Source organism: Falco peregrinus, chromosome 1 (assembly GCF_023634155.1).
Source record: "Falco peregrinus isolate bFalPer1 chromosome 1, bFalPer1.pri, whole genome shotgun sequence".
In the NCBI taxonomy this organism is placed as follows: Eukaryota; Metazoa; Chordata; class Aves; order Falconiformes; family Falconidae; genus Falco; species Falco peregrinus.
This window is the reverse complement of record NC_073721.1, coordinates 105,349,351-105,375,589: the sequence shown is the minus strand read 5'-3', so window position 1 is coordinate 105,375,589 and position 26,239 is coordinate 105,349,351. Positions and strand designations below refer to the sequence as shown.

The window sequence follows — 26,239 nt, the reverse complement described above, 5'->3', positions numbered from 1 at the left end:
ACTGGAATTTTGATTTTATCAGTTACTGATCATGTCGGCAGCTGCAAAGGGAAGGAAACATTGAAAAATTATTCAGGTCCTTTTTACTTTGGCAGTAGTTCTGTTCAGTGACATCTGTATCGGGTATTGTCCACGTATTTAAGACCTGGGAGTGTATTTGTGTGTGGTGGGTTTTCTGTTGTGTGTGTTTTTTTGGTTTTTTTTGGGTGGGGAGTTGTTTTTGGTTTTGTTGTTTTTTTTTTTAAACTGGACAGGTTTAATTTATACTTGATCTTCAGCAAGTGCGTTTAAACAAGTAGATCTTTTTAAAATTTGAAAGCTGTTTAGAAAAGACTTCCTCACTACTGTGTTTACGTATTCAGAATTTAATCCTTAGTTGCTTAGTAACTGTATTGGATGAGGTCATAAACAGGGCTACTTGGTGAGGGCTAGCTTTTAGTGAAGTCTCTTAATAAAAAGAAGTGCAAGTTAATATCATTGTAGTGATAAAAACTTGAACTTCACATATATATTTGTACGCACACATGCCAATGTCCTTTGTTGGTGTGTTACCTTATTCAGACCCCTAAAGAGATTGATCTGTATCTTTTTGGCTTGATGAATCAGGCTACTAAGTTCCTCTGGGTTGTCTACAAAGCAAACAGGGTCTGCACAAGACATGTAGGAAATGCCTTTAGATCAAGAAGGGTTTTCTGTTTGAAACAGCTTTTCAGTATTGACTAATGCAACTTGTATAAGTAATCGTTAATTGCCAGCGTTCTCTAGGCAAATTGGGCAGAGTTCTGCACTGCTGTTTGGTGCTGGCTGGGTTCATGTTTTTCTGTAGACTTCAAACAAAAAGCAAGCCAGTACATGCACCAAAACCTGGCTGTTGCTTGGCATGGTGGAAGGTCTTCTGCCTCAGACAGCCCTCTATTGAGTTCACCCTTAGGCGCTGTGGAAATCTTTCCTTTTTTTTTTTTTTTTTTTAATCTCTTTGTACTTGTGGTTGGATTTATCCCTGTAAATGGGGAGGTGGAGCCAAAGTTTCCAACCCAGGTGAGAAAGCAATTAATTTGTGGTTTCATGGTTTCATGTTGCATATGTAAAGTGCATTTAGAAACGGTGTGAACTACATATTCATGGCTTCAAGTCACTGATGAGGAGTTACTCAGCTTACTGGGGAACATCCTTGATACTAAATGATAAAAGTTCTTAAGAATATATGCCCCATACCTTGAAGTGTTCAAGGCCAGGTTGGATGGGGCTTGGAGCAACCTGGACTAGTGGAAGGTGTCCCTGCCCATGGCAGGGGGTTGGAATGAGATGGTCTTTAAGGTCCCTTCCAACCCAAACCATTCTATGATACGTATTTTTAGATGTGTACTATGAGCTTCATGGGCATAAATCCCATTGCATAATACTGGGATGAAAACCAGCCCAGCTGCTGGGGATCTGGCGTGTGAAGTGTGCACATGTGGGGTTTGGGGTTTTATAGTGTTACTCTCAAAGGTGTGCAAATCATAAACCAACTGCTGGAAGCTCTTGTGTAGAGACAGCTAGTTACCCCCTGTACGTAAAGCCTAACAGGATAAAATAACATGGCTTTCAGATCAGCTTCCTATGTCTGACAAGCGCTTAGCTTGTCTCTTCGTCATCCCTGCATTTGTCTGTGTGACTGAATTGTGGTGGGATGACAGGTTTTCTGCTTTTCTCCTTGAAAGACTCTTTCAGTTACATAACATTGTGCAAATACTTCAAGTTTAAATTAACATTTTCCTTTGTGATCGTCTGTTCCTATGTTCTTGTGTTATTATGCCACATTTTTCACTTTGTTCTTGCTTATGAGCAGATGTAGAAGTTACATTTGTGCCATCTATTTTTTCAGAATCAGAACAAAATCAATTTCAGCCCTTATTTGGTAAAAGCATTCTTCTGAACAGGGACTACTTGGGACTATCAGTGCAGGTTACTTTCCCATATCTCTTTTCCTTTGCTGCTGTGCGGGGACTTGAGCTGTAAGTTAACCAGTCTCGTTCTGCTTTCGCTGCTGCACACAGTATGGAGTAGTACATGACAAACAGGATTTTCTCCCGGAGAAAATCCTGTTTGGCATGTACTGTATTTATTCCTTTTAAATGAGAAGTATTTTTTTTTTTGCAGCTAATGACTGATTCTGTAAGATATCCTGTGCCTCCTAGAGATTCTGTTTGTTCCTGTCTCTTCCCTCTGCTTTCTGACTTGCTCTGTTTGCCTCTCACTTCCATTTTGTGTTTTCTTGCATATTTAAGTTGGTAGGAAGCAGGTCGATAACTTTGAGGTGTCAGAATTTGAAGACTTCGTCAGTTGCACTCTGCCAAAGGAAACATGTTAATGCGCCTTTTGCACTCTTACTTGAAAGATGTCTGAATAACCAGAAACCTCCAGTTAACCAGAATTCATTTTACATGGAAGTATAACACCTCTCCACATAGCTTTTTGCTTACATGCGGGTAAGTCCTGACAAAAAACCAATTTGATGTCATGTTTGATAGAATTTGAAAGTTGCCAATTTTGACTTGGACATAAATGAACACAGTACCAAAATTACATCTGCATTACCAGCTTATTTTAGTTGTATTGGTTCACCTGATGTGAACAATGTCAAAAGTGTTCTTCCCATCATTACAAAGAAACATCTGAGGGCTGATACAATACAGCAGGTAATATTTTGCATTCAGTGGGTTTTAAAAATTTGGTTCAGTCCATGTGAGAATGGAAGCTTTTTCTTTGCCAGTGGGCAGAGTGTACTACTGGCAGACATGAGGTTTTACAATTACTCTTCAACTGGCTTTTGGGAGCAGTGGTTTTAAAAATTGCTGTGGATTAACAGCTGCCCACTTGGCAAGCTCCTTGAAGACACAGTAAGTTGAATGTAAGTTGAACCTGGCTCAGGGAGTAGCTTTGTGTCTATATACAGTCTCATACCAGTTTAGTCTGCTTAGCTGCTGTAACCATCATGCATCTCTCTCCAATAGCGGTGGTTTAACTAGTGCTGGTGGCACTTGTTTGTCACTCAGAAATAGTGGTGGTACTCAGTTTTCCAGGTTCCAGTGATTTCTTTTTACTTCAATGTCTGTAAAGATAAGTCTAGCTGTAACATTGCTCCTGTGACAGACAAAACCATAATTTAAGGTAGCTACTGCATCTTTGCCCTCTGTGAGGGAAAGGAACAGCCTTGTTTGAAAAAGCACATCAGGGAGGCCTTTTATTAGAAGGTAAAGCAAATGCTGCTCATCATCATGTATAAGGGAGGAAAAGAATAGGGATTCATTTTAGTTACCTGAATGGTGACTGCTTAAGCAGCCCCACTGTCAGTGGAGAACTAGTTTGTGCAGTCAGTAGACTGTGGAAAGCTGTCTTTGCTACCAGGGGCCTGATTTAGCATGAGATTATTTTCAAGACATTGAGTCCTATTGACTAGACTCACTTTTACTGCAAAGGAAATATAAGCACAATTTATTGATTTTTATTGTAAATTGAAATTTATCTGATTTCTGTAGGTTGACAACTTTGCCACCCTGTCTTTGTATCATGATCATTTGTCTTATCTTACTGTTATGTCTTACTTAATAGATGGTAAGGCTCTCCGGGGTGGGCGACATCTTTTTATATGGCGCTGTGATTTTTGGTATGGTATTTGCTGGCTTGTTTTGTTATATCTGTGCCATGAAAACCGCTTTATCCCATGGAGTGTATGTATCTTCGATGCAAGTAGTAGGTGAACTGCGTTTCCACTTGAGGCACACTGACATGAGTAAACTTGGACAGTGTTTCCTGTACTTGAAGACATTCCTTCTTAACTGAAGGAGATTGCCATAAGCTGTATAAATAAAGTTCTTTTCCTTGTTCTTTATCTCTTCACTAAGGTATATCATGCATAAAATTTGGGTAGTTGATTTGTTCATGTAAATGTAAAAAATTAATTATTAATTCAGACATTCCTTTGAAATGAATTTGTTTAAAAATTAACTTTTGGAGTCATTCTGTGGCTGAAAGGAAGCATGAAATGAGCTTAATGTTTAAAGTTGTTTTTCTACTAGTATTTTTAGGGTCATGTTACACAGTGATTGTCCAACGCAGTGTGTAGACTTTCCTGATCAGATAAGATGTAAAGTAAAACATGTGTAAGTTAATGTGTACTAAAAATACAAGGTGATAAAGCACATTGCCTTCAAGGATTTGTCTAAATGCAGCTTCTGTCAGTGATGTTAAATTAGATTATTGATGAAATGTTTTCCTGTAATCCCTGAAGTCCTTTGGCACTGATTTTATTTCATACCCATCTGTAAACTTCGGGCTGCCAGCTGTGCTGCAGGATTCAGAACAATGATCCAACTGTGCTGACAGACATAAAATAAACCAAGGGTGTCCGTCCTGCACGGTGTGTTTCTGTATGGCACAGTCCAGGTGTGACTGTGGTCACACGTGTGGCTGCCACCTCGAGCAGCGAGATATCACTGGCGAGTGATGCTTAGCCTGGCACTAGAGATGCAAGCACAGAGTTTTTCTTAATTTGCTAGATTCTCAGGAGACTGTAGTTATGTTCAACATTAAAAACACCTTAGTGAGAAGCTCTAGAGTCAAGAGATGCTTGAACTGCCACCACCCCAGCTTCCAAAGGATGCTTTTGTTCTGCACTCGGAAAGGAGTCTCCTCCCTAGTTGTAACAGCAGAAGAAAACAGGATGGATAGGTAAACACTGCAAGGTTCTTCTCAGGAAACCAGTGCCTCCAGCTGTCTCTTTCAGAGCCAGAGAGTGCAATCAAAGGCCTGGAGAGAAGTGGTGAGTGCAGCAGGACTGTGTGGTCACCCAAGGAGTTGCCTTGCCCTGATGCTGTGGCTGACTGGGAATAAGTCACAGAGGCACGGAGTTCTGCTGGAATGGCACCAGTGACATAGCTCAGCAGTGTTTGGTCTGGAGGTGTGCTCACAAAATGTGGTACTCATGGGGTGTATAGTATGCATCTCTTAAAAAGGTTGTTAAATAAAACATTTATACCAGTCTTTATTTAATCTGTGGGTCTTATTTCTGCCAACTAGTATCTTTTGTTAAAGTGCGTGATTTCACGCTTCAGTGCTTTATATATTGAAATTGAAGGCTTATGGCTTAAAAGCTGTTTACAGTACCTCAGGTTTCCATTTTTCTTTCTTTCTGTAAGCCAAACCTCAGTTTATCAAATAGAGCATCATGATCTGTGCTTCTGCGCTTCTGGTTCTTGGCAGCTGCACACATCTGTCAAAGCTTGAGGACAGACTCTGCCTTTGACTCTGTCCTCTTCTAAAGCCAGGTTTGAGTAGCCTGACCTCTGCCTCCTTACATGGGACAGGTAGTTACTGTCACCACTGAGCTTGCCTCGGTAGGCTGAAGCTTCTCTGGTTTCTAGCTAAATTAATAAACTGGTAACTGTTCTGGGTTTGTTTGGTTTTTTTAAGTACCTGCAGCATATTCTAAAGCAAATACAGGAGCCTTAGAACAGCACCAGAGGAACACTTTGTTTGCTAGAGATGGGAAACACTTGGCAGCACAGGCTGGTAATAAAGTGTATAACCCCATGATTTTTTTCCTTTGTACTTTGGTAAGGTCCTGTTCATTTCCAGTCTCAAGCTGGTAGAGCCAGGCTCCTGATGTTCCATCTGTTACCTGTAAATCCAATGGATAAAGTTGCCTGAAGTTGCTGAAGTGAGCGTTCTCTTTCTGGAGACACTGATGTGCTATGTCTGCTCCCATTCCTTAGGTTTAGCTTTTGAAAGTATAAAAAATTCCCATCTGATCCAGACCAGATCCTATTAAAAAAAAAAAATGTTTCTGTTGTTTGCTTTAGGACTTGACATGATCTACTGATCTTTTGGGTGCTGACATTAAGTAATTGAAATTAGCTTGCAGTGACCAAACACGTTGCATTCTCCAGTGGTTTGGCAGCTTGTGCTGTTTGTGAGGGGTCACAGAAATGAGTTTAAGGACAGTGTACTAGCAATCCCCCATTCCCTTTTTAACTCTCATCTTGTATATTTCCAGTTTAAGCAAGCTATCAGAACAAAACCGCTCTGGAGTTTGGTGTACAATTTAAAGAACTAAACGTTGCTACTTGTGTAGACCTTACTAGCTCCACTGCCCTGCTGAAACACGAAAAACAAACTGGTTGCCACAAAATTGGCTAATAGTGTGCTGGGTGTTCCTCGCTGATCTTTTGGTAGCTAAGCCTTCCTGTGTTTACCTTGAAAACTCTATGTATTTTGAAAACATATGTATTATGTGCTCCGTGTAGAACATAGCATGCCTAGTAATTATTGCAGGATTAGAGTTATCTTACCCCGATACTGTGAAAACATCTCTCCTTGTGGAACACACTCTGTGGGTCCCTTTACCTGCTGTAGAAAGCAGTGCCCTTTGCTGGGGAAGCAAAAGCATTTCAACATTTTACTGATGTTTTAAACCATGTTACAAAGTATACCTGAACTCTCTGCAATTTACCATAGCTGCCCTGTTTGGCAATATGTGTGGAATTCTTTGCCATTTACACACTGATCTGATAACCAGGTAACTCAATAGGTGGACTTTATGAAGACCTTAGTGAGTGTTCAAATGATCTGTGAAATTAGTTTTATGAAACAAATACTCTTTGTTTTCCACAGTGATAAGGAGGAGTAAAGGGACACAGAGGCCTGTGTGATGAAGTTATCCTTTCGTTGTGAGTTGAGTGTCCATCTCTGGGACGAGAGTTGTGGGTTTTTTTGGAGGCTGGGAGAATATTTGAGGAGATACCATTGTATACTTGTGCTGTTGTCGATCTGTTCCCTGGTCACATGTTACTGATGGCTGCTGGGTGTTATTTGGTTAGGAGAACCTTTTTGTTTCATCCAATGCCACTGCTCAGCTGGGAAGGGAATGTAAGAACAGAGCATTTGTCAGTGATGGGTCACTCACAAGCGCTGTGCTTTGGTGACCAAGTTAATATTTCATTTGGTGGATGGATGAAAAAATTTTCTGACATTGGTGGTACTAGTGGAATGTAAATGAACCTGAAACCTTTTGAGAAATCCCTTTGACAGGGTCTACGTCAATGAAAAGTCTGGCAGCTGTAGGTTTGCATTTATTTGCCACCACCCTGCATGCTTATGTTTAGGAAATTTATAATCACTGTAATTATAATTTGCATACAATAAAGCAGACAGTTTTTATTCCTGTAGCGGGGGTTGGAACAACTGAACAAAGCTGTACAATCATGTTAGTTTTGTGCATTTTGCTCCTTCTGCATATATCGTTTTGTCTGTGTGAAAAGATGGGGTGTAAGTAATTTGTGCAAGTAACATTTATTTATGGACCGAAAGATACATAGATTGAAAGTGATGTTTTCTGACCGGTTGATCACAGAAGCAAGAATGCCGAGCTCTCCTCTCTTCTTTTGTCCCAAATTGTAATAACTTGGAGAACAAACCATTTCACCCATTTGGCTGCTCTTCTTTTTTCTCATTTGTAGAGTAAAACTGGTGTCCCTCAGGGTACCTGGGTGATAAAAAGCCAGCATAGCACTGAGGGTTATCGGTGCAACTGCTGTGATTTAAATCATTGTTCTTACTGTATACCCAGCAATCGGAATTTGCGGTTTTTTTCTTTGCAAAGCTTCCTATTTCCTGCTCTGGCCTTACTAGTAATTTTGTACCTGCTGGATTCCTCTGTTCTTCCATCACAAATAAGATTTAGACAGATCCGTTTTGTATCAAGGTTCCTGAAGTTTTCCCTCGCTGTCATATGCTTTAAGCAGTTGTGTGCAAATATTTTAAGTGAGAGTCAAATCCCTGAAAGCCAATTAAAAAGTCTGGTCCTACATTAGCACCAGCTTTCAGGAAGGAAGGTTTTATGTAAATTTTTAAGCTTATGAGCATTTCAGTGTGTTTGCTTAAAATACCTCAGGCTGAAGACTTTGCTATGCGGATGACTTCAGTCATATCTGCTGAACTTTGAGCCCGTGAAGTGCAGTACGTAACAGTAAATTGGAACGTGCCATTTTGTAAGTAAATAAAAAACAAATTGCCATTTTTATTAACCAAAGATGTCTCTGGGAACAGGGAAGCTGTCTCATCTGAGAGCCTGTGTCCACGTAGCTGTGTACCTTGGCACTCAATGCAGGGAAGAACCGCGGTTCCTTTGGGAACCAGCTGGGTTTTTAAAGCACTGAATGGAAATACAGGCAAATTGCTGCTTCACTTATTTATGTACTGCTAACAGGTACCCTGTGTGAGTTATTGTTTTCGTTTTTCAATGAAAAGGAGGAGGAGGAAAACTAGAAATACGTTATTTAAAAGTTTGAATTGTGGCATTTATTTTTTCAAGAGGAGTCTTGTTGGTTGGGTATGGAGATTTAACTTCTCTTGCCTTGCGTGTGTATCTTGCTAATGTGTTGTGAATCACCTTTACTTGGGAGGGTCCTGAAGGTTTTGTTGAAACTCTTAAGTATATATGCTGTAACAAGGAACAATTCCATTTTTAGGATACTATGTGACACAGTAAATTTTATAACATTTTAAAAACAATTAGTGTATGCGCTTGTAGTCATGCTACTCATGTCATGACTGTGCCGCTTCAAGTTGTCTGTGCTTTATTTTGTGATGCTTTTGTGAAAAATTTTTTTATGGTATTAAATTAACCTCCATCAATATACTAAATCAGAGCATTTAGCTGCTGTTTATTTGACCTAGTCATTTAACTTTCAAGGCATTGTAATCTGTTGAATCACTGTGCGATTTCTCCCGGCGCATGGAGGATGTAGCAGAGTGGCCGTTTGCAGGCGCAGTGCGGCATGCCGTGTCCTGCGGAGCTGGGCGCTGACGGCGTTCTCCCTGTCCAACACAAGCTGCATTGTGTGGGACGCTGTGCACTGAGGAGATGACTGAGTTACGGACTGATGGAGAACTGCAGGTCCGTATTGCAAGAGTTTATGTGAAGTTCCCAGTCTGAGAATCCATCTTTACGGTCAACTAAGATCTTCAGTGAAATTAAAAATTATGTATTTTTGTAAATGAATGTACTGTGTATGTGTTAGATGACAAATTCTCCATTCACACAACCAGTATATTGAGTAAAGGCGGGTGCTAGACTTAACATGATGCTGTTCTTTCCAATACTGAATAAATATTTCCATTTCTGTTCAGACTTCTCTTTTGACCTCTGTGTGGAGCCTTGACTGTGAAAGGGCAGAACAGAGTTAATATAGCCAGGAAGCGATTAAGTTACCGATTTTACTAATTAAATCGGAAAGCAAGAAACCTTTCTATAAAGCATGATCTTTTCTTGGCTAAGTAATTATATGATTCAGATGTTTCCTTTACCTATAACCAGTTCTCATTACAAGGTGCTGATACTGCCAGATGCAGCTTTTAAACTAAATCTGAAGCGTGCTGTTTTCACACTTCAAGTAGCGGCTGTCTGTTTAAACACTTACATAGCTAATATACATAATTTAAAATGTTAACATTTAATTTTTAAAATTAATGACTAGGGCAATTCTCTACCATTTTTTTGTTGTTTTTTTTTCCCCTTCAGTGTGAGTAGTGTCAACCTGTAAACCAACTAAAATGCTTTCTAACGCTTAAAGAAAACTTTAGTGAAAGTGTTTTGCATTTAAAAATCAGCTGCCTTTACTAACAAAGGAAGTCGTGGCATTTTGTATTGATGACCCGTGGTGCTCAGTGCTAAATTTCAAGGATTTAAAAACGTTCTCACACAGTGTCTTTTCATGTGAAGGATCTGATTTTTTAAGCCACTGACCTGGCCGTGCTGCAACAAACATCACACTTGGTTTCACGATGGTGAAAAGCTTCATATCTTGTCTTACCCATCTCTTAATGAAGGCTTAGGTGAGACTGTTTAGTGTTGGGAAATAGGATTAGTTCTTTTTAGAAAATTGGGTGGTGCTTTGGTTTTAGGCAGGTGGCTGCTGGAGGGTGAGGCTGAAGACAGACTGAGCCATGTCCCAGCCCTGTGTCAGTGCCAGGGGCACTGGGGACAGCTCACCCCTTCTTGGCACCCTGGTGGCACAGCAGCAAGTCACCCCAGGGCACTGTGGAATACATGGCTGGATGGCTTCTGTCCATGGGTGCTAATTTTGGTGCCTTTTGCAGTTCACGCCCCACACCACTGCAGTGCACGGTAATAAATACACGGGGGAGGCTGGGGACAGCCGGCACTGGGAGCTTCTACTCTGGTCTGCTGTCACCATTCTTGGGGTCTACTTTTTTTTTTTTTTAAAAAAAAACTTTTCTGCTTTTTGCTCTCTTTGTTCATTAAGCTTTATCTGTGGATACATGCATGATGAAACCCATTTACTTCTGTGGATACGGCTCAATGTACACACGCTCTTCCTTTCCGTTGTCTGAGTGATAGGGAAGAAAAATTTTCTGTCAATTCTGTCTTCTTAAACATATTGACAGTGTTTTGTGTAGCTTTGTTATAAAGAGAGACAGGTCTGCATGCTGATGAGGTCTAGATGACATTTAAGTGGGTAATTCTGCTGTTCTTACAGAAAAGGGTTGTGCATTCATTTCACACACATGATTGTTTCTTTATTTTCCTTTCTCCTACAGTTCTCTACATCTAATGATTTTCTTCATTCTCCAAAGTTAAGGCCCTCTCAAGGAGAACCAGTCAGTGATGAGTTATTTTTTAGTAGAAAAAGAGCTTCAAGGAATTTATTTCAGAATAGTATAGATTTTAACTCTGAGCATTCTTCTGTTTGTGCTGGTAAGTATTGACACAAAAATGTGTTTGATCTCCCATTTACAAAATAGATTTAGAAGAACCTGAGAATGAATTTGTAGCTTCATGAGCATGTTTTATCGTCTGTTGATTATTTGTTTTGTTATTTATTTTCATTTACTGCAAGGAATTGAGTACTAGGCAAAGGGCTACGCCTCCAGCTGAAGCAAGCGGCAGCAGTCCCATCCCTGCCCCTGGTGAAGCGTACACCATCTCAGAACTGCTGTTTTCCACTCCTGCTGTACACACACAGATTTTCACTAGTTTAGATAGCCACAAGAGAGTTTATAGATCAGCCTTTTTTGCAGACAGCAAGACCCAAAAGATACAGTGTGGTTACGTGAACAGATGTATTGAAGAAAAGGGCTCGGGATATCCCTGAGATACAGAGCTTTCTGCTGCTTCTGCAGAATTAGGGAAAAGTACCATGTAGATCAGCAATAGAGTAATTCAGCCAAAGTTCTTTCACACTGTAATGTGAATTGCAGGTAATGTAGCAACTTAAAAGGAGACACAGAATTTTACTGACTTTTGAGGAGGAGTACGTTGTTTGCTAAAATAGCAGTTGTTATTGTAAAAGGTGTGGTGGCAGGGTATGAAGTATCAAACCATAAACCGAGCAACATGTCGGGAAGATTGTATTTATGTATGGTGGGCTGTTCAGAAGAGCAGATCAGCACATACATATTGTACATTGGCATATTTTTCTCTTTTTGCGGTGTATAAACACCTAGGGTAGAAAGCTGTCTGGAGAGTGAGCTCTAAAGTTTGTTTTAAAGGATGAAAAGTGTCACTTTGTTGAAAACCAGGTCTGTAGAAGATTATAGGCATGGTCCTCCACTTAATTTACACTAGCAACATAAACTCAGTGATTTGTATTTTAATAGCAAAAGGCGTGTGAAAAGGCTGGGCAAGACAAGGCCTGATTTCTTCTCTTCACTTGGCGGAAGGTTCTATTCTCTGCTTTTCCCGAGGAGCACTGGCATGTGTGGCATGCCAAGTTTACTCACTGTTATGCTATGAGTGAGTGACATCACTCTAAAGAAACTCATTGCAAAAGTGCCCTGGAAGAACAGCCAGCCATTTGTCCTTTTTGTGCGTATGAACGGTATTATAAGGTTACTTAGAAACTAAAATTAAATACTTTGATGGTAGTTATATTTTACACTGGAAGTTAGACAGAGAGTCTTAATTCAATATTAAATATTATTACATATATTTTTAATACCATATGGTAAGTTTATCTAATTACTTGTTTTTTTCTTTTGAAAGGTGTTATGGGCTCTCATCAGCCACAAATTTCACGGAAGTGTGGAATGCTTGGATATACGCAGACATGTGGGAAGAGTGGTAGTGTGGACTCTGATTTACAATTTTTAGGATTAAATAACTGTCAGCAAGACAAAGGTATATGGATTCTAACTGTATTGTAAGTCAGTGCACATTGCTTCGGAAATGTCTATATGCTGCCTTAAGAAATAGCAACTATTACTAATATGTTGTTCAGTCCCTGTTCAGATGTATTTGTGCCTCCCTCCTGTGTAGTGCTTTTCATTTGTGGTTGCTAATTTGCAACCCACACCTTTGGTATCTGATGGCATCAGTGTGCTATACAAAAAGTGGTGCTGGAACAGAATCTGAATTTTTCTTGAAAAACCGATTTTTAAGATTTCTGTTAATATTATAGGTCAGATCAGCCTGCTTAACAGCAAGGGCTGGGTCTGTTCAGAGGTTAACATACCCCTCTTGGTCCCCTCTAAGGTGTGGAGGGCGGTCAAGGTGTCTCGGCAGGAGTGAGTGCAGGAGGAGGTACAGGCTGCTCCTTTCTGCTGAGCACAACAGCCAGATGGAAATGTCCTCGGTGTGCTGCAGAGACACTGTGTTGGTACAAGTAAAACTCCTAATTCTTACATCAGTGCTTTAATTTGTGGTGGTTTGTCTACAGCTTTTAGTAGACAGATAGCCGGGGCGCTGCCATGTCAGGTGGCTTTTGCTGCTAGCTTCAAAAGTGAGGCTAGGGATTTGATGGAGTGCACCTTACCCTTAGAGCTGGAGGCTGAGATAAATCAGGACCTGTAACAAATAGAAACTTTTCTGTTCATCAGTAATAATAATAATAGTAAATGCCAGATAAACACTTAGTGAAGGAATAAACTCACTGTCTGGATTAATAGATGGTAACAATACGAATCTGTGGACAGAGCTGCTTTGAGTGGTCCAGATGTGTTGGACAAAGGATAGAGCTGACAGCCTTCTTGGAAATTATATAGGAACTTTGTCTACTTCTAGACACTTAGGGGCTCTTAGATCCTGTGGTTTTCTCATGCCTACGGAAAGAAAGAAGAAATTTCCTCTTTTTTTTTTTTTTTTTTTGCCTCTCTACAAATCAATGTTCTTTTCTCTTAGCCTTGGCCTTCAGAAGGGCATCAGGTACTTTGCCCACACTTGCCAATTTATTTCTCTGCAAACAGTTTTTGTGCCAGATATTACTGTTCCTTGAGCCTCTCTCCAGTAACACAACCCAAACCTGACTTGGTTCTCTTGGTTTTGCTGCCCCAGGGTATCTGGGGAGCGGCAGGATGCTGCAGCCTTGGAAAGCAGCAGGAGCAGTAGATAAGAGACCTTGGAGCAACCTGATTTGTAAAGGGATTTTTTAAACTATAACTAAAGGCACAATTGAATGGTTCTCTTTGGAGTGACACAGATGATTAATAGAATAATAATCTCTGAGCCTGACTCACATTGTCACCTGTTCTTGCTCCCTGGCTCTGCTTTCCCATTCTCCCAGTTATGCCAGTGGAATTACTTGTGGAGCTGTTCTCTCAACAAGATTGCTGAGGTGGCTGAATGTACCATGATCCTTCCAGAGGCTGTCAGGAACTGTGTTAATACTTGTCCTTTTTTTCACTTGCACGGTTAAAAGCTTGAGTGCATGTGGGGGAACATTTTCCATGGTGAATAATTAAAACAGTCTAGTTCCAAATCTAATCTTTCTATTTTTGACCTACTGGTTTCTGGGAAAATAATTTTTGGATTATTTTTTTTTTTAAGGAATAGAAATAATAACATTTGTGCTTTATGTGTACTTTTGTATCACTGAGTTTTGAGAGTGGCTGCAAATTTTATGCTATGCAGGCTTGGAATACAGAGAGCAAGCAACAGAACAATTTTCAATCTACTTGCATCATTCATTTTCTTAAATATAGTTCTTCAAAACATAACTGCAAAATAGCTTAGGCTTAAACTCATTGGATCAAATGCAGAAAAAGGAAATTGCTGTTTCGAGGAACAATGCAATTTATAAAATGAAGTTAACTGATTGGCCTGTTTGCTTTGGTAAAATGCTGATCTTCAGCTTTTGACTGTCTAAATGGTATATTGTTTCCTTGTAAATTATTATTATAAGAGCTGTCAGAGGCTAATTACCACAAATACTGTTCTCTTTTTCTTTGCTCAGGTTGTGGCAGCCTAAATCTTTCCAGCAAGACCCAGAGAAGTTTTTGCAATCAAGCAGAGCATACGATGTCCTTCCAAGGTTCTAATGTGAGCCAGGGCTCCTTCATTCTGCCGTCTTACCCTCTGTCATCACCCAGGAACAGCCCAAAGCACACCTCTCTGGCTGACTCTCCAAAGAAGTCACAAGATAATGGCATGAGCTTCTCAAACTCCTGGCCTCTTAAAAGCTTTGAAGGACTGCCTAAGCCTAGTTCACAGAAGCAGCGTCTCAGACAAAAGTCAGGAGACAATACAGGTAGGAATGCTGTCAATATGATGAAAACTGATTTCAGGTTTGCATTTTGAGTGACTTCAAGCAGCGGTCAGAAAACCTACAGTGGCAGGTAAATGCGGAATTATGCAGTGCCCCAGTTTTGGTTAGAAATGTGGTTTATAGCTTCACTAGGCTAATCACGTCACTGGATGCTTCTCTTAAAAAGTGAAATCTTTGTATTTTGTCATAAAGCGTGATAAGCTACAGCTCTGCTTTTCTTCTCAGTAATGTATCGGGGAAAAGTTTTTCTTCAAACTAAAATAAAATAAAAACAAACTCCAAAATCTAGCATTTTTAGAGAAAGGCAATACAGAAATACCTGTTACTTTTAATACTTTTAATTAATACATGTGCAAAAAATATACTACTCATTGTATTTTGCCTTTTTGCCTCTATTCTCATTTAGAAATGTGTGTGTTGAATTCCCCATGCTCAGAATAGCTCTTTAAAACCTGGTTACAAACAGCTACATCTCTAATGAGCAGAACCTGTGCTGATTTCATCCCAATTCACACTGACAGCTAATGGCACAGACTGCTGTTTATCGTCTGATTTCCCATCTTTGAAGACCTCATGTACACATTGGTTAACCTGAAATAGTTTAAAGTTTATTTAATTACGGTTGCTTAAACAATTTATCTTGCTTTCAAATACTTGCTAAAGACAATCTTATTTTAGGTTAAAAATAGCTTTGCAATCTGTTTAGCCTAAATTGATTCCTAATCACCCATGAGGCATACCTTCTGTAAGCAAAGTAACAGTTCCCACATAAGATTTTGCACTGATGTAAAGAAAACTGTTTTAAACGTTGTCTTCATTGAGACTGGTATTCTTGTGCATATGTAGAAAATTTCTAAGTTAATGCTTTGGAAGCCACCTGTCCCTGGAGTGCAGGTAACTTTATCTTCTAGGTGTGTGTTCATCACTTCTTGATTTTCTGTACATTGTCCATATGTATTTAATTTTTTTTCTGTTTCTTTGGAGTAACTTTATTGTTGTTAGAGCAACTAGTCTTTTTTTCTTAATTAAGGAATTAATTACTTTTTAAAGGTAGTATATGTTGGCACACACATGGATGAAACACTAGTTTATATTTTTTTAAAAGGAGGAGACACTAAGTAGAAGAGATTGGCAACTGAGCTTGGAATGCAGGGGGGTGAAAGAGGTAGAGTCAGGAGGTAATAGACAGTACTATGCAAAGAGGCAAGTCTGGTAATGTTCCTAATGATTTTGTAAAATTAAATATTGCAAAATGTGTGCAAATAAATATTCAGGAACAGGAGTTTGGTGCATTTGGGAAATTGATGTTGGAGAAGGAACGTTGAAAGCTTCTCACATGAGGAATGGTATAAAAATAAGTTAGATAGGGACTCACTATCTACTCTTGTTCATGTGAGAAACTTTCATCTGTGAGTGTGCATATTTGTACACATGAATACGTGTATACACACATACATGGAGGAGCTAAGAAAGGGGTTTGGTGACATCAGGTTTTATAAAAAAGGAAGTGCTTTTTTAATGCTCATTGTAGAGCTGACTGCTGCAGGCTGCTGAAGATGCCAAAAGCAAGAGCTTATTGATAAAGCAAGCCGATGTATGTACCAGGACGGTGCGTCAGCTTATGTCAAGCCTCTGACCCAGGAACTTCCTAAAAGTCTGAATACTCTTTAAGTGTTGGTTTCTTACCTTGTTAGGGGACAGTCCTTTCATCTGACTCAGTACAGCTGTTTTATGTTCTTACTGGTTTTATTTACATTTGCTGATACTCAGCCAAACAAAACGTCCTTGAAATGTATTTATAATAGTAGATAAAATTGCATGCATAATTATGTTTAACACTCACGTCATTGCAAAAGGAGTTTTCTGGTGTGATACAGAAATGAGACATGAAGTTTATTCTGGTGCATGCAGTGTTCTGTCATCCCTCCAAAGGGCTGAGATCTGCTTGTATCTTGTTCAGGGGACAATATGCAGGAGAAACATTCTCCTCTGCAGCTGAAACCCACCCTGGTGAGACACCCAGCCTCCCGCTGGGTCCTGAATGGGACCAGACCTGTCCCCCCCATACCCCGCCTCACCAGCCCACTGCCTGACAAGATTGACTTAAACGTGATGAAGTGGAGGAACGAAGAGTGTGAGGACATATGGCTGAATGAAGTGCATAGGAAGATTGCAACTGATCTTTCAGAGCTAAATGTTGATGGCGAGGAAGTGGACCAAGAAGAGGTTCGTTCAAATATGACATAACACACTTTTAACAGTTGATCTGTTGTAAGCTTTTTTTTTTTTTCTGAACAAGAGCCAGAAAATACCGTTTCTGACTTAAATTTTGTGACACTGTCATCTACAGCAAGTTTTGATGAGAAACCATTGAGCATCTGACAAAAGCTAAGTAAAGCAATGAAAAGTGATGCTGAAGCACTCTTCCCATGTTTGTTCCAGATAGCTTAATTTCCCTTGTTTTTCTCAGAGCTCAAGTCTGAATATTTTCAGTTGTTGTAGTACCAAGGCAGAACTGTAAGCCTTTCTACAGCTTCTGTTCTCATTACCTTTACTTCATTTTAAATTTCATGTCAGATTTAAGTAATAATCCTGCCTTTAGTTATAATAGGGGGCTCAAAATAGCAAATAACTTCCTTGATGAAGGGTTTGTTTGACTCAGCCTGGGAGCTTCCTCAGCCTCCTGACTTTGCTGAAGCGGGCTGTCACTGATATCCACGCAACTTGTCACAGCCCTCTCAGAATTCGGTCATTTTTTCATGGAGTCAAATGAGAAGGACTGATGTGAAGCTGGATTAGTATGGTGTCACCTGCAGCTGTTTGGTATGACACAGACATATTTGACACAAGGCCTGGCAGGTCGGCATCCCTCCTGGATGTGGGAATCCACTAGTAATAATTTGAGCCAATTATGTGTATTCAATGGCCAGTGTTCTGGCCTTTGTGTGTGCCACTCCACCTGTGGCTTAGAAAATATTTGAAATATTTAATACCTTTAAAAATATTTACCTTCTGTGACACGAGACTTGTTCAACAGACTTTATTCTAGCATCTCCGTGTGCTGTTCCATGAAGTACTGCAGCCAGTGTAGCTGCACATCCTGCATAGCTGTTTCTCAGTTGCATGGGTTGTCTCGTGAGACCCCCCTGCATACAGGAGCCTAGACGTATGCCAACCCTGGCCACTGTGCCCAGCGCATCCCAAAGGAATCTGTTGCTCAATCTGTTGCTCGAGTCTCTCTGATTTTTGAGAAATACCAAATAGCTGCACCAGTCTGAGGCACAGAAAAATACTGCCGAGGCTGCTGGATAATTTCCAGGGAAGGTGGAACTGTGTCGGCAGTATCCCCATCAGTACAAATTGAAACCATTGCAATGTTGATTATGTGGGAAGCATAGCTATGGATTTTGTGTCATCTTCTCCGCATGATCCCACGCAACATGTCCTTATTTCTGTCACAGTTCATGGCGACTGCTTGAATCTCAAATTCCTTTGTTCCCTGTGGATCTGAGAGCAGTTGCAGTAGGGCTTAATGGCTTTGCCTCACTGTCTTTATCTTCCATCCTCTAGTCACTACTGAAAGTAACTTGAGGTGGTAGTGGTAAATGGACAGAGGAAGAATGTTTTCTACACCAAATATATTTAGCAAAAAGAGGAGAGAATATGCAGTAGCATGAAGCTTTATTCATTATAGATTTTCCTTCTTATTTGAGTAGGCGCTCTGCTTGCTAGGCACAGTTTTCAGGATTCACTTCTGCAAATTTACCAGCTGGGCACAGTTCTGTTGTGAATAGCCTGAAGGTCCCAATGTGTGTACTAGCAGCCATCAAACGCTTCCTTTCATCTAATAAAAAAGAGAAGAGCAGCTCATGTATTTTTGTAGGAATCTATTCTTTTTGCAAAATGAAGCTAGGATACAGTATCGCTGTGAATTTGCATTTACTTGCAGGATAATTATTCTTGTGAAGTAAAACAATGAAAAGCATCATTATCATACTGCATAACCTACGTAAGTGGTCAGTCACATTGCCCAACAGGGACATGTGCACTGAACTCCTGTGAATTGAACTCAACACTCAGAAACATAATTTCTTTTGCTTAAAAAAGCTTTTTACCTGTGCAGTGAATAAAACCTGTCATTTTGTTTTCAATCCTGTTTAGATGCAGAATTCACTTAGATCTCTACGAAACAGCGCAGCTAAGAAAAGGGCAAAGCTAAGCAGCAACAGCAACATTTCAGAACTTGAAAGTCCCGATTCTGCTCTTAAACTTGATCTCTCTGCGGACTCCCCCTCCCATGATTCTTCCCCCAGCGCGGGCTCCTGCAGCGAAAGTGGAGTTTACAGCCAGGAGTCTGTCATTTCACCTGAGTCCATAGTCCTCCAGAGAAGAAGAATGTGAGTGAAACTTGTGTGTTAACTCCACCCTGCAATTCTTACACACAGTCTCTGCTGTTGTTAGTTAAATATCAAAGGGGATGAAATCTGTACTGTATTTTTTCTATAGGATTGCTTTGCTTAATAGCTTGATTTTTAAATGTGAATTATTTTCCTATCTAAAAATATAGTGCCCTGTACAACAGCTGCTTAACTATATTATTCTAGATTGTGCTTGCTTTTAATTTGAAAGAATTCCCTGGTGCAGCCATAGTAACACAGTGCCATGAAATACTGCCAGTGGTAGTAAATATTTTATTAAGACTTTAGCCTCCCATAGAAGTTATGTGAACCATAGCCTAAACAAATGAGTAAGAAGGCAAATGTGTTAAGAGGAAGGATAAGGTTTGCCAATTATAGCTTGGAAATTGAAGAAGGAATGAGTTGTTTTTTTGCAATAAAAGGACATTGTAGATGTTTCTTATTATTGCAGATCATGAACTATTTCCATTTTATTACTGACAGACTATTGTCAAGTTAAAACGCTTCACAGAGCTGTTCTAGAAGGAAGTTGTGTGATAACACATGCTGCTGTGACTTTAAACAGCAACGTTCTAGTTGTTGATGAGCAGTATATTTTATTTTTTAATGAAATAACAAGGTTTTTGAGGATTTTTGCAAATTTTTCAGTACAGAATTTCCTTTTCTGCTGTCAGAGCCCATGAGAAAGCTGCTTGTAGCTCTGATCCAAAGATGGATCTTTTATTTTTGTGTGTACTCGATGCATCTTTATTATGACTGGCATACAGCTGTATTAACAGAATAGGAAGGAAGAGAGACAATAGACAAAACAAGGTTTTTCATACAGAGGGAGACTGGAGTGATTCAGAAACAGAAGGTTTTCACAGTTATGCAGTCTCAGAACTAATGAATACATACATATCTTCCCTGTATGCATTACTGCTGAATCACAGTTGTAAAAACAACACATTCAAATGCTAGAATACCTAAAAAGTCAAGACTATAAACTTCTGTGTGTTATGTTCTTCCAGGCAAGGTTTTGGCTAAGGACACATCCTATACGACATGCCGTTTCCATTATTCAGTGACACACAAGCTTGATGTTTTGCAGAATTCACAGATACAGGAATTCTGATCTAGCAAGGAAGAGAGGGGACATCTGGCAGTAAGACTGTATTTGTAGAAGTGACAAAATATATCCCAGCAGACACTGAAAGCTTTGGAACGTTCATAAAATATCAGAGAGTTCAGTTCAGGTGCTTTGTGAGCATTGGAAATTGGTATTGTCTATTTACAAAATGTGTGTAGCTGGGCAACAAGAACACAGGCTTTTTGTGTCTGTTTACTTTTAGAAGGATTGGTTTATCTACTGATAAACTACCATGAGAAATGGGAGCTTGATACTGGTATTAGTGAAGTTTCTGAAGCATGTGCTGTCCTCAGGGTCTTAAAAGCAAGTCCCCTAGCTGTGCATATTTTGGTCCCAGCAGAAAGCGGAACAGCTGCTGTTTCGCTGTGACTATGACATAGCTAGGCACAGTATGTAACCGTGCAGGGCTCTGGGTGCCATCGGCTTTAATAGTCAAATGCGTAATTTTAAAGATTTTCTTGTAGATAACAGCATTTTCCTGGTGAATGTTTGTCTGCTAGACACTAAGCTGGAAACAGCTCATTCCTGGAAGTGAAAGGTTAGTGTATTTGGTCACTCTCGTTTGCCATTCTTTGCTGGATTGGAACCAGCATCATCAATCCCTAGGGCAAACAGTTCCTTCGCTTTTCCAATGTATGTTAAATTTCATCTTAGTGGGAAGTTTACTTTTAAGGATTGTCTTTATGGTGTTCTTCATAATGGACCTGCACATCAAATAATTTCTACTGAGTTTTCTTTTTCTACTCAGTGTGAACATTTGTGGAAGTATACTGGAAATGTTTGTCCACCAAGTACATTGGGGATGAGAAACTGAAATCTGTTGTCTTTGCTACAAAGTGTTATGTAGCTGGGCTTTCACTACTGTGTAGAATTGTACCTATAAAAAATCCTTTTCTATTTTCACAGGTCAGACACCTTTCCACTACTTGGCAGCAAATCACAGCCTGCAAGAGTGTCTTCAGCAAGAAACAGAGACCCAAATGTGGCAGAACATAACTCCAGCACAGGTATTGCACTGTGCTTTTCAATATTTACCTTGCTTCATTGATGTAACAGAACAGTCACTTGCTGTGTCTGTTCTTATTGTTCAATGAACTCACATCCCTTCAGCATTTAAAAAAAGGTAATTGCTAGATGCTGTTTGGTCAAATTAAGATTATACTGTGATGCTGCAGGTGAGAAGGAACTCCAGGGTTCTGCCTTTCTATGTCAGGATAAAATGTGTGTAAATTCATTGGACACCAGCTGGGTAAGAGCAGGAAGGGTCACAATGTTGCAAACGGTTAATTTCCTAGTAGGAAATTGAATTTAAGTGATGCTATTCTATTTATGCTTACAGTGAAGTACAGGTAACTGCAGATTTCTGTAATGGGCAGAAACCAATTGTTTATGATTATTTATGCTTAAACAATTTTGATTCAACTGGGTGGACGAAAGGAACCGAGGGAGTTGTGTCCACAAAGTTGTTTTCAGACCTCTCTTCCCAAAGACTGCTCTGTTGCACCCCGTTGCAGCCTCAGCAGCTAAGTATTTTTTCCAAAAAGTTTACAAAACTTAGTTAAGATTGAAGGGCACCTTACAGGCCTGAATTTGCAAAGCCATTACATTCACAAACGAGTAGTTGCTACTGAGACTCACGATCTTTTTTTTGAGAAATTGAAGCTATTGATCCCCATTTCAGTTAAGGCTACTTTTCTCAGGGTAAATTAGCAAAAAGGTTTTTCAAGTAACAGCATAAGCCAGAAAAGCAAATACTGCATGTACATAGTAATACATACTGTGGTTAATGATTTTCTATTCTTTATATGAAAAGACCTTCTGTGAGAAGTTGTCCTTCAGTGTTAAATAATGAGGAGTGCATTTATTTTGCTTATTGAGCCAGTTGATCAACCAGAATGCACAGCACTGGACCTCCTGCGGAGTGCTGACAGCCTACTACCGATAAGGCTGGTGTAAGACCTGTGCAGCTAATTGGTAAAGAAAAGTAATTTGCTCCTACTGCTGGCTGGACTCGACCCATCACACAATTCAAATCTCAAAAATCTCTGAATTTTCACACTGGAACTTGGAGAACTTGTAAAAATCAGTTTGATATTTAATGGGTCTTACCAGATGAGGTTTTTTTCTAGCACTGAATATAAATCCCCCTTGCTGTAACTTACCTCACTGCATTCTACTTTTATTTCAAAGGACAGAATGTCATCTTCTTCCAAGCAGCTCCCTTTTTTTTTTTTTTTTTTTTTAATTCTTCCCCCCTCTTTTGTTTTCTGTCCTTTAGACTAACTCCTATTTTTTCTAGCCTTCCTTCATAGGTCAGACTCTATGGACTTTCTAACTGCTGTCATCTAGGCTGTTTGCAACAGATCTGTCTTTCTTGCAATGTAGTACCCCTGCAATACCCGTTGCACAGTTAGAGTTGAAAGGGTTGCTTTGTTGTAAAACATGCAAAATCAGTCCTGTCCTTCCTGAGTCTTGTTCTTCTTGGATTGTTGTTCTACTTTATCATGAGCTCCTTGAATTTAGATCCTGTCCTCAAGCACGTGTGTATGCTTCCCATTTGCCAACCTTTATTTGAATTCAGCGTGCTGCCTTATTATCCGGCTGTTTGGGCAAACTGCTGGATAGTAGTGCATCCTGAACAGACTGTGGCAGAAACCTGCTTGATATATCCCTCCATTTGGAGAATGAAGCTTTTGGTAACTACTCTGTGTATGAATGCCTGGGATGATACATGGCATCTCTCGCTTCTTTCCTGCCAGATCCTGCCAACAGTCTGTTGCTGTGTCATAAAAGGAGACCAGATTTCTCTGATCATGCTGTTTTCTGGTGGATGCTTCCAAATGCATTAATTTACCCTGATAGAGCCCTGGGAACTGAATTGCCCAGCATGTGGGTCAGTCGTTCCCTGGCTCCTTCTTCAGTTTTTTTTCTATTCTTTTTTTAAAGAGTTTTACACTTCTGCTCCTTTTTGTTCTGGAAATCTATTTGTCCCTTACCTATCATTAACTTGCTAATTCTGCTCAGATTGCTTCAGCTGTTTCTCTGAGATGAATTTTATCAGCTCCTGTTAGCTTTGTTATAATAGAATGGCAGCTCTCAGACATTTCTTACTTCCCAAATTCTTTCTGTAAGAGGAAGTTTGTGCAGCTTTTAATAGTCGACACCTTGAAAACCTCTCTGTGGCCCATCTTTCCTCGGGATCCTGACAGTTTCAGAGGCCAGAGGGTGCTGTCATACTAAATACAGCAAGATTGGTCCTAACGTGTGAAGTCTTAATGTTGATATATGAAACACTATAATGACTAGACTCCGTTGGGACAGTGCAGAAATTCATGGTTGAGGAGTTGTTGGACCTTCGGGGATCTGGCCATGTAGTAATTTTCCAGAGCATCTCACACCAGTCCGCAGTGTTCCTTGCTGGAAGAGCCGCACCTTCTCAAGCATCCCACAGCAAAACATGCCCTTCAGTTTTTGTCCCCTAGCAGAGCAAAAGAGTCAGCTCTGATCCAAGCTCTCTGCTGAAGAAGAGAAGACAAGAAACCTTTGTAAGGATTTCAGTACAGCTCTGGACCTCATGTGGATGTGGGGGGGGGTTAACAGTGACAGCCGCCAGCGCAGAGCTTCGAGGCAGATGGGCAGGCGGGTGTAGGAAAGGCAGCAGCACTGTCACGCCTGCGGCTGTGGGAAGCAGGGCCACCCCAGTAGCCCTCGCAGCACACTGGTCACCAGTGGTCAGCATTACCAGAGTTGGGTCACCCGGGTCGTGCCTGTCAATCTCTTCAATTAAATGGGAGGCTAGTTCAGTGGGATTTGTGGAACATGTAGTAAAAACATATATATAAAAGGACTTTTGTCTTCTTAGGTATTTGCATTTTAGGGGTATTTGAAAAAGCAGAAATGATGCTTTTAAGGATTCTTGAAGTAATTAGAGTTGGGGTTTGTTGTTTGGTTTTTTTTTAAACCAAAACTAAAATGTATTGAGAATGGCATTGCACAATGCATTGCAGACATAAAAATGCTCCATTTCTGTTGTCTGTAACTGTAATGTAAAAATGTGTTTTATGACTTCTAGGCTATGTAAATTGAAAAATTTCATGTGTTTTAACTAGTATTTTACTATTTTCACTTAGTTGACATATGACTTAATTTGGCTTTTAATGCGTAATTACTTAGTATTCAGTTGTTCATATTTGAAAGATTTTAAACTAAAAAATAATTTTTCAAACTTTGAGTTAGACTTTCAAACTGGGAATATCTGTTGATGACATGCTTTGCATGTGAAAAATGAATAAAGCTTGAGCAGTTTTGTTGAAACACTCAGATTTCTGTAGGCAAAAATGCTCATACTGTAGGCATAAAACTAGTATGAGGGTCTCTGAAAAAGTAACTATTGGAGAATCCTGTAGTACACAGGAAAAACTATTACTGATTTTCTTTTAATATTTGATTTTTTCCTTTTGTATGGCTAGCATTTGATGATAAGGGGACTTCTAAGGTTAGCGTAGTTGGCCAACATTTGAACTGTGGCAACGGATGTGGAGATTCTGAGCACAAGAAGCAAGAAGTGTCACATACTATTTTTCAAAGTCAAAATATGGAACACCAAAGAAACTTTATGTTTTCAAAAGGTTTGTGAGTTTGTTACGTTGCAGTTCATCTGAGCTCTCATTTATGGCAAAAGCTGAGGCTATGTATAGCCTTCTGTAAAATAGGTTATATAGAAAATACATTTCAAAGTTTTTAGCATGGTTTCCTCTTTTCTAGTCTTTATACTTATGCTATACAAGTAGGGTTTTTTCCTGACATTAACTGAAGTTACACTGCCAATTAAATTACAATTAAAAGTCAAGCGACAGTACATGGCATGACAAAAGGACCAAATTGTTCATTATCTCAGTCTGAATGAATGAACAGCTTTAAAAGTTTGTGTTTAAATTACTCTGTTGTTCATTGGGAAAATTAAGGAACTTCAACCATTATATTTTACTCAGTTTTAACTGTGTCATTTTAATGTGTCCTAGGAGCTACAGTTCCCTACATCAGAATTGTTGTGTGTGCAATACAGATGTGTTTTGCAACTATAAGCTTGTTAGAACAGAGCAGCAACTTTTTTTTTTTTTTTTTGACATCAAAAGTGAAATGTAGAAGTCAGCTTAAGGAGCTTGTGGTTTCACTGCCTCCTGTTCAGATCTCCCTCAGAGCTGGCAAAAATAGATCTCAAGTCATTATGTTTTAGTGACAAATAGAAAATCAAATAGATATTGAATAACGAATGTGAACTTTATGCCAATAAGTTTTTTTGTTTTCTCCATCTCTTGTTTCAACATGGAGAGTTTTGTCTGTTCTCAAGGTTTTATCAGTCTGGTGGAGTGCTATTTCATGTGAAACTTCTAAAGTTGAGCAATGGAAGTAAACTTTATAATCAGATTTGTAAATCCTTCTGGTTTTTGTTTTTAACACCTGCGTATCCTGCGATGCCTGTGAAATGGAAGTTTCTGCTTTTTTTGGGCTAGAAACTGAGGTTAGGACAGAAGGTCCTGATCTGGGGTAGGTTCCAAAGAGGACCAGTATTTGATGCCCATTCAGTTATGGTCTAAGGGAGAATTAATTGCTCGTGAGTCCTCAAGATTATGTTCAAGAAACTCCCAAAAGACCAATTTCAACAGTTCTCAAATGTTAAAACTTGGAACATTCAGCAGCCAGTGACTGGGTTTGTGGAAGGACAAAGCAACACTTTCAGAAGAAACCTTTTAACTTGATCTTTCTTCTCATAATGTATAAAAAGGACAGCTCCAAAAGTAAAACTGTGGAACTGGGTCATTTGTAAAGTAAAGAGGCATCTGTCATACTCTTACCTGTGATTATTTTTGACAAACTGAAAACTGAGATGAGAGCAGAAAGCACAACAGAGCTGTCAAGAGCCCCAAATGACATGTTGGGATGCTGCAGTTTGCCTGGCAGAGGGCATTTTACAGCAGTCGTCATTGCAGACAGAAGCTGTCAGCTTACTGGGGTGTTTTGCAGCAGGGACGTTTCACTGGTCCACTTCATTTATGGACTTTCTAGTAGGTGATCAGGCTTTGCGGCGTCATCTTTTCTGTTCAGAAATTTCAGTTTTTTCAGGTTAAATAGCAAAAGCAAATGGTCTT

General features: G+C 39.7%; 1 protein-coding gene across 4 annotated transcripts in view; it reads left to right on the top strand.

Moving 5' to 3' along the window:
* The window catches only part of TOGARAM1 (TOG array regulator of axonemal microtubules 1), a 45,041-nt gene that overhangs the window by 2,179 nt on the left and 16,623 nt on the right, over positions 1-26,239 (top strand). For 3 of the 4 annotated variants that reach the window (XM_055804774.1, XM_055804784.1, XM_055804766.1), the window contains exons 2-8: positions 10,603-10,759; positions 12,047-12,181; positions 14,232-14,525; positions 16,504-16,769; positions 18,705-18,940; positions 20,997-21,097; positions 24,560-24,718. In XM_055804774.1, coding sequence (XP_055660749.1) covers positions 10,603-10,759; positions 12,047-12,181; positions 14,232-14,525; positions 16,504-16,769; positions 18,705-18,940; positions 20,997-21,097; positions 24,560-24,718 — 1,348 coding nt within the window. The remainder of the gene's footprint in view (positions 1-10,602; positions 10,760-12,046; positions 12,182-14,231; positions 14,526-16,503; positions 16,770-18,704; positions 18,941-20,996; positions 21,098-24,559; positions 24,719-26,239) is intronic. The other variant, XM_055804791.1, reaches the window with a different exon arrangement.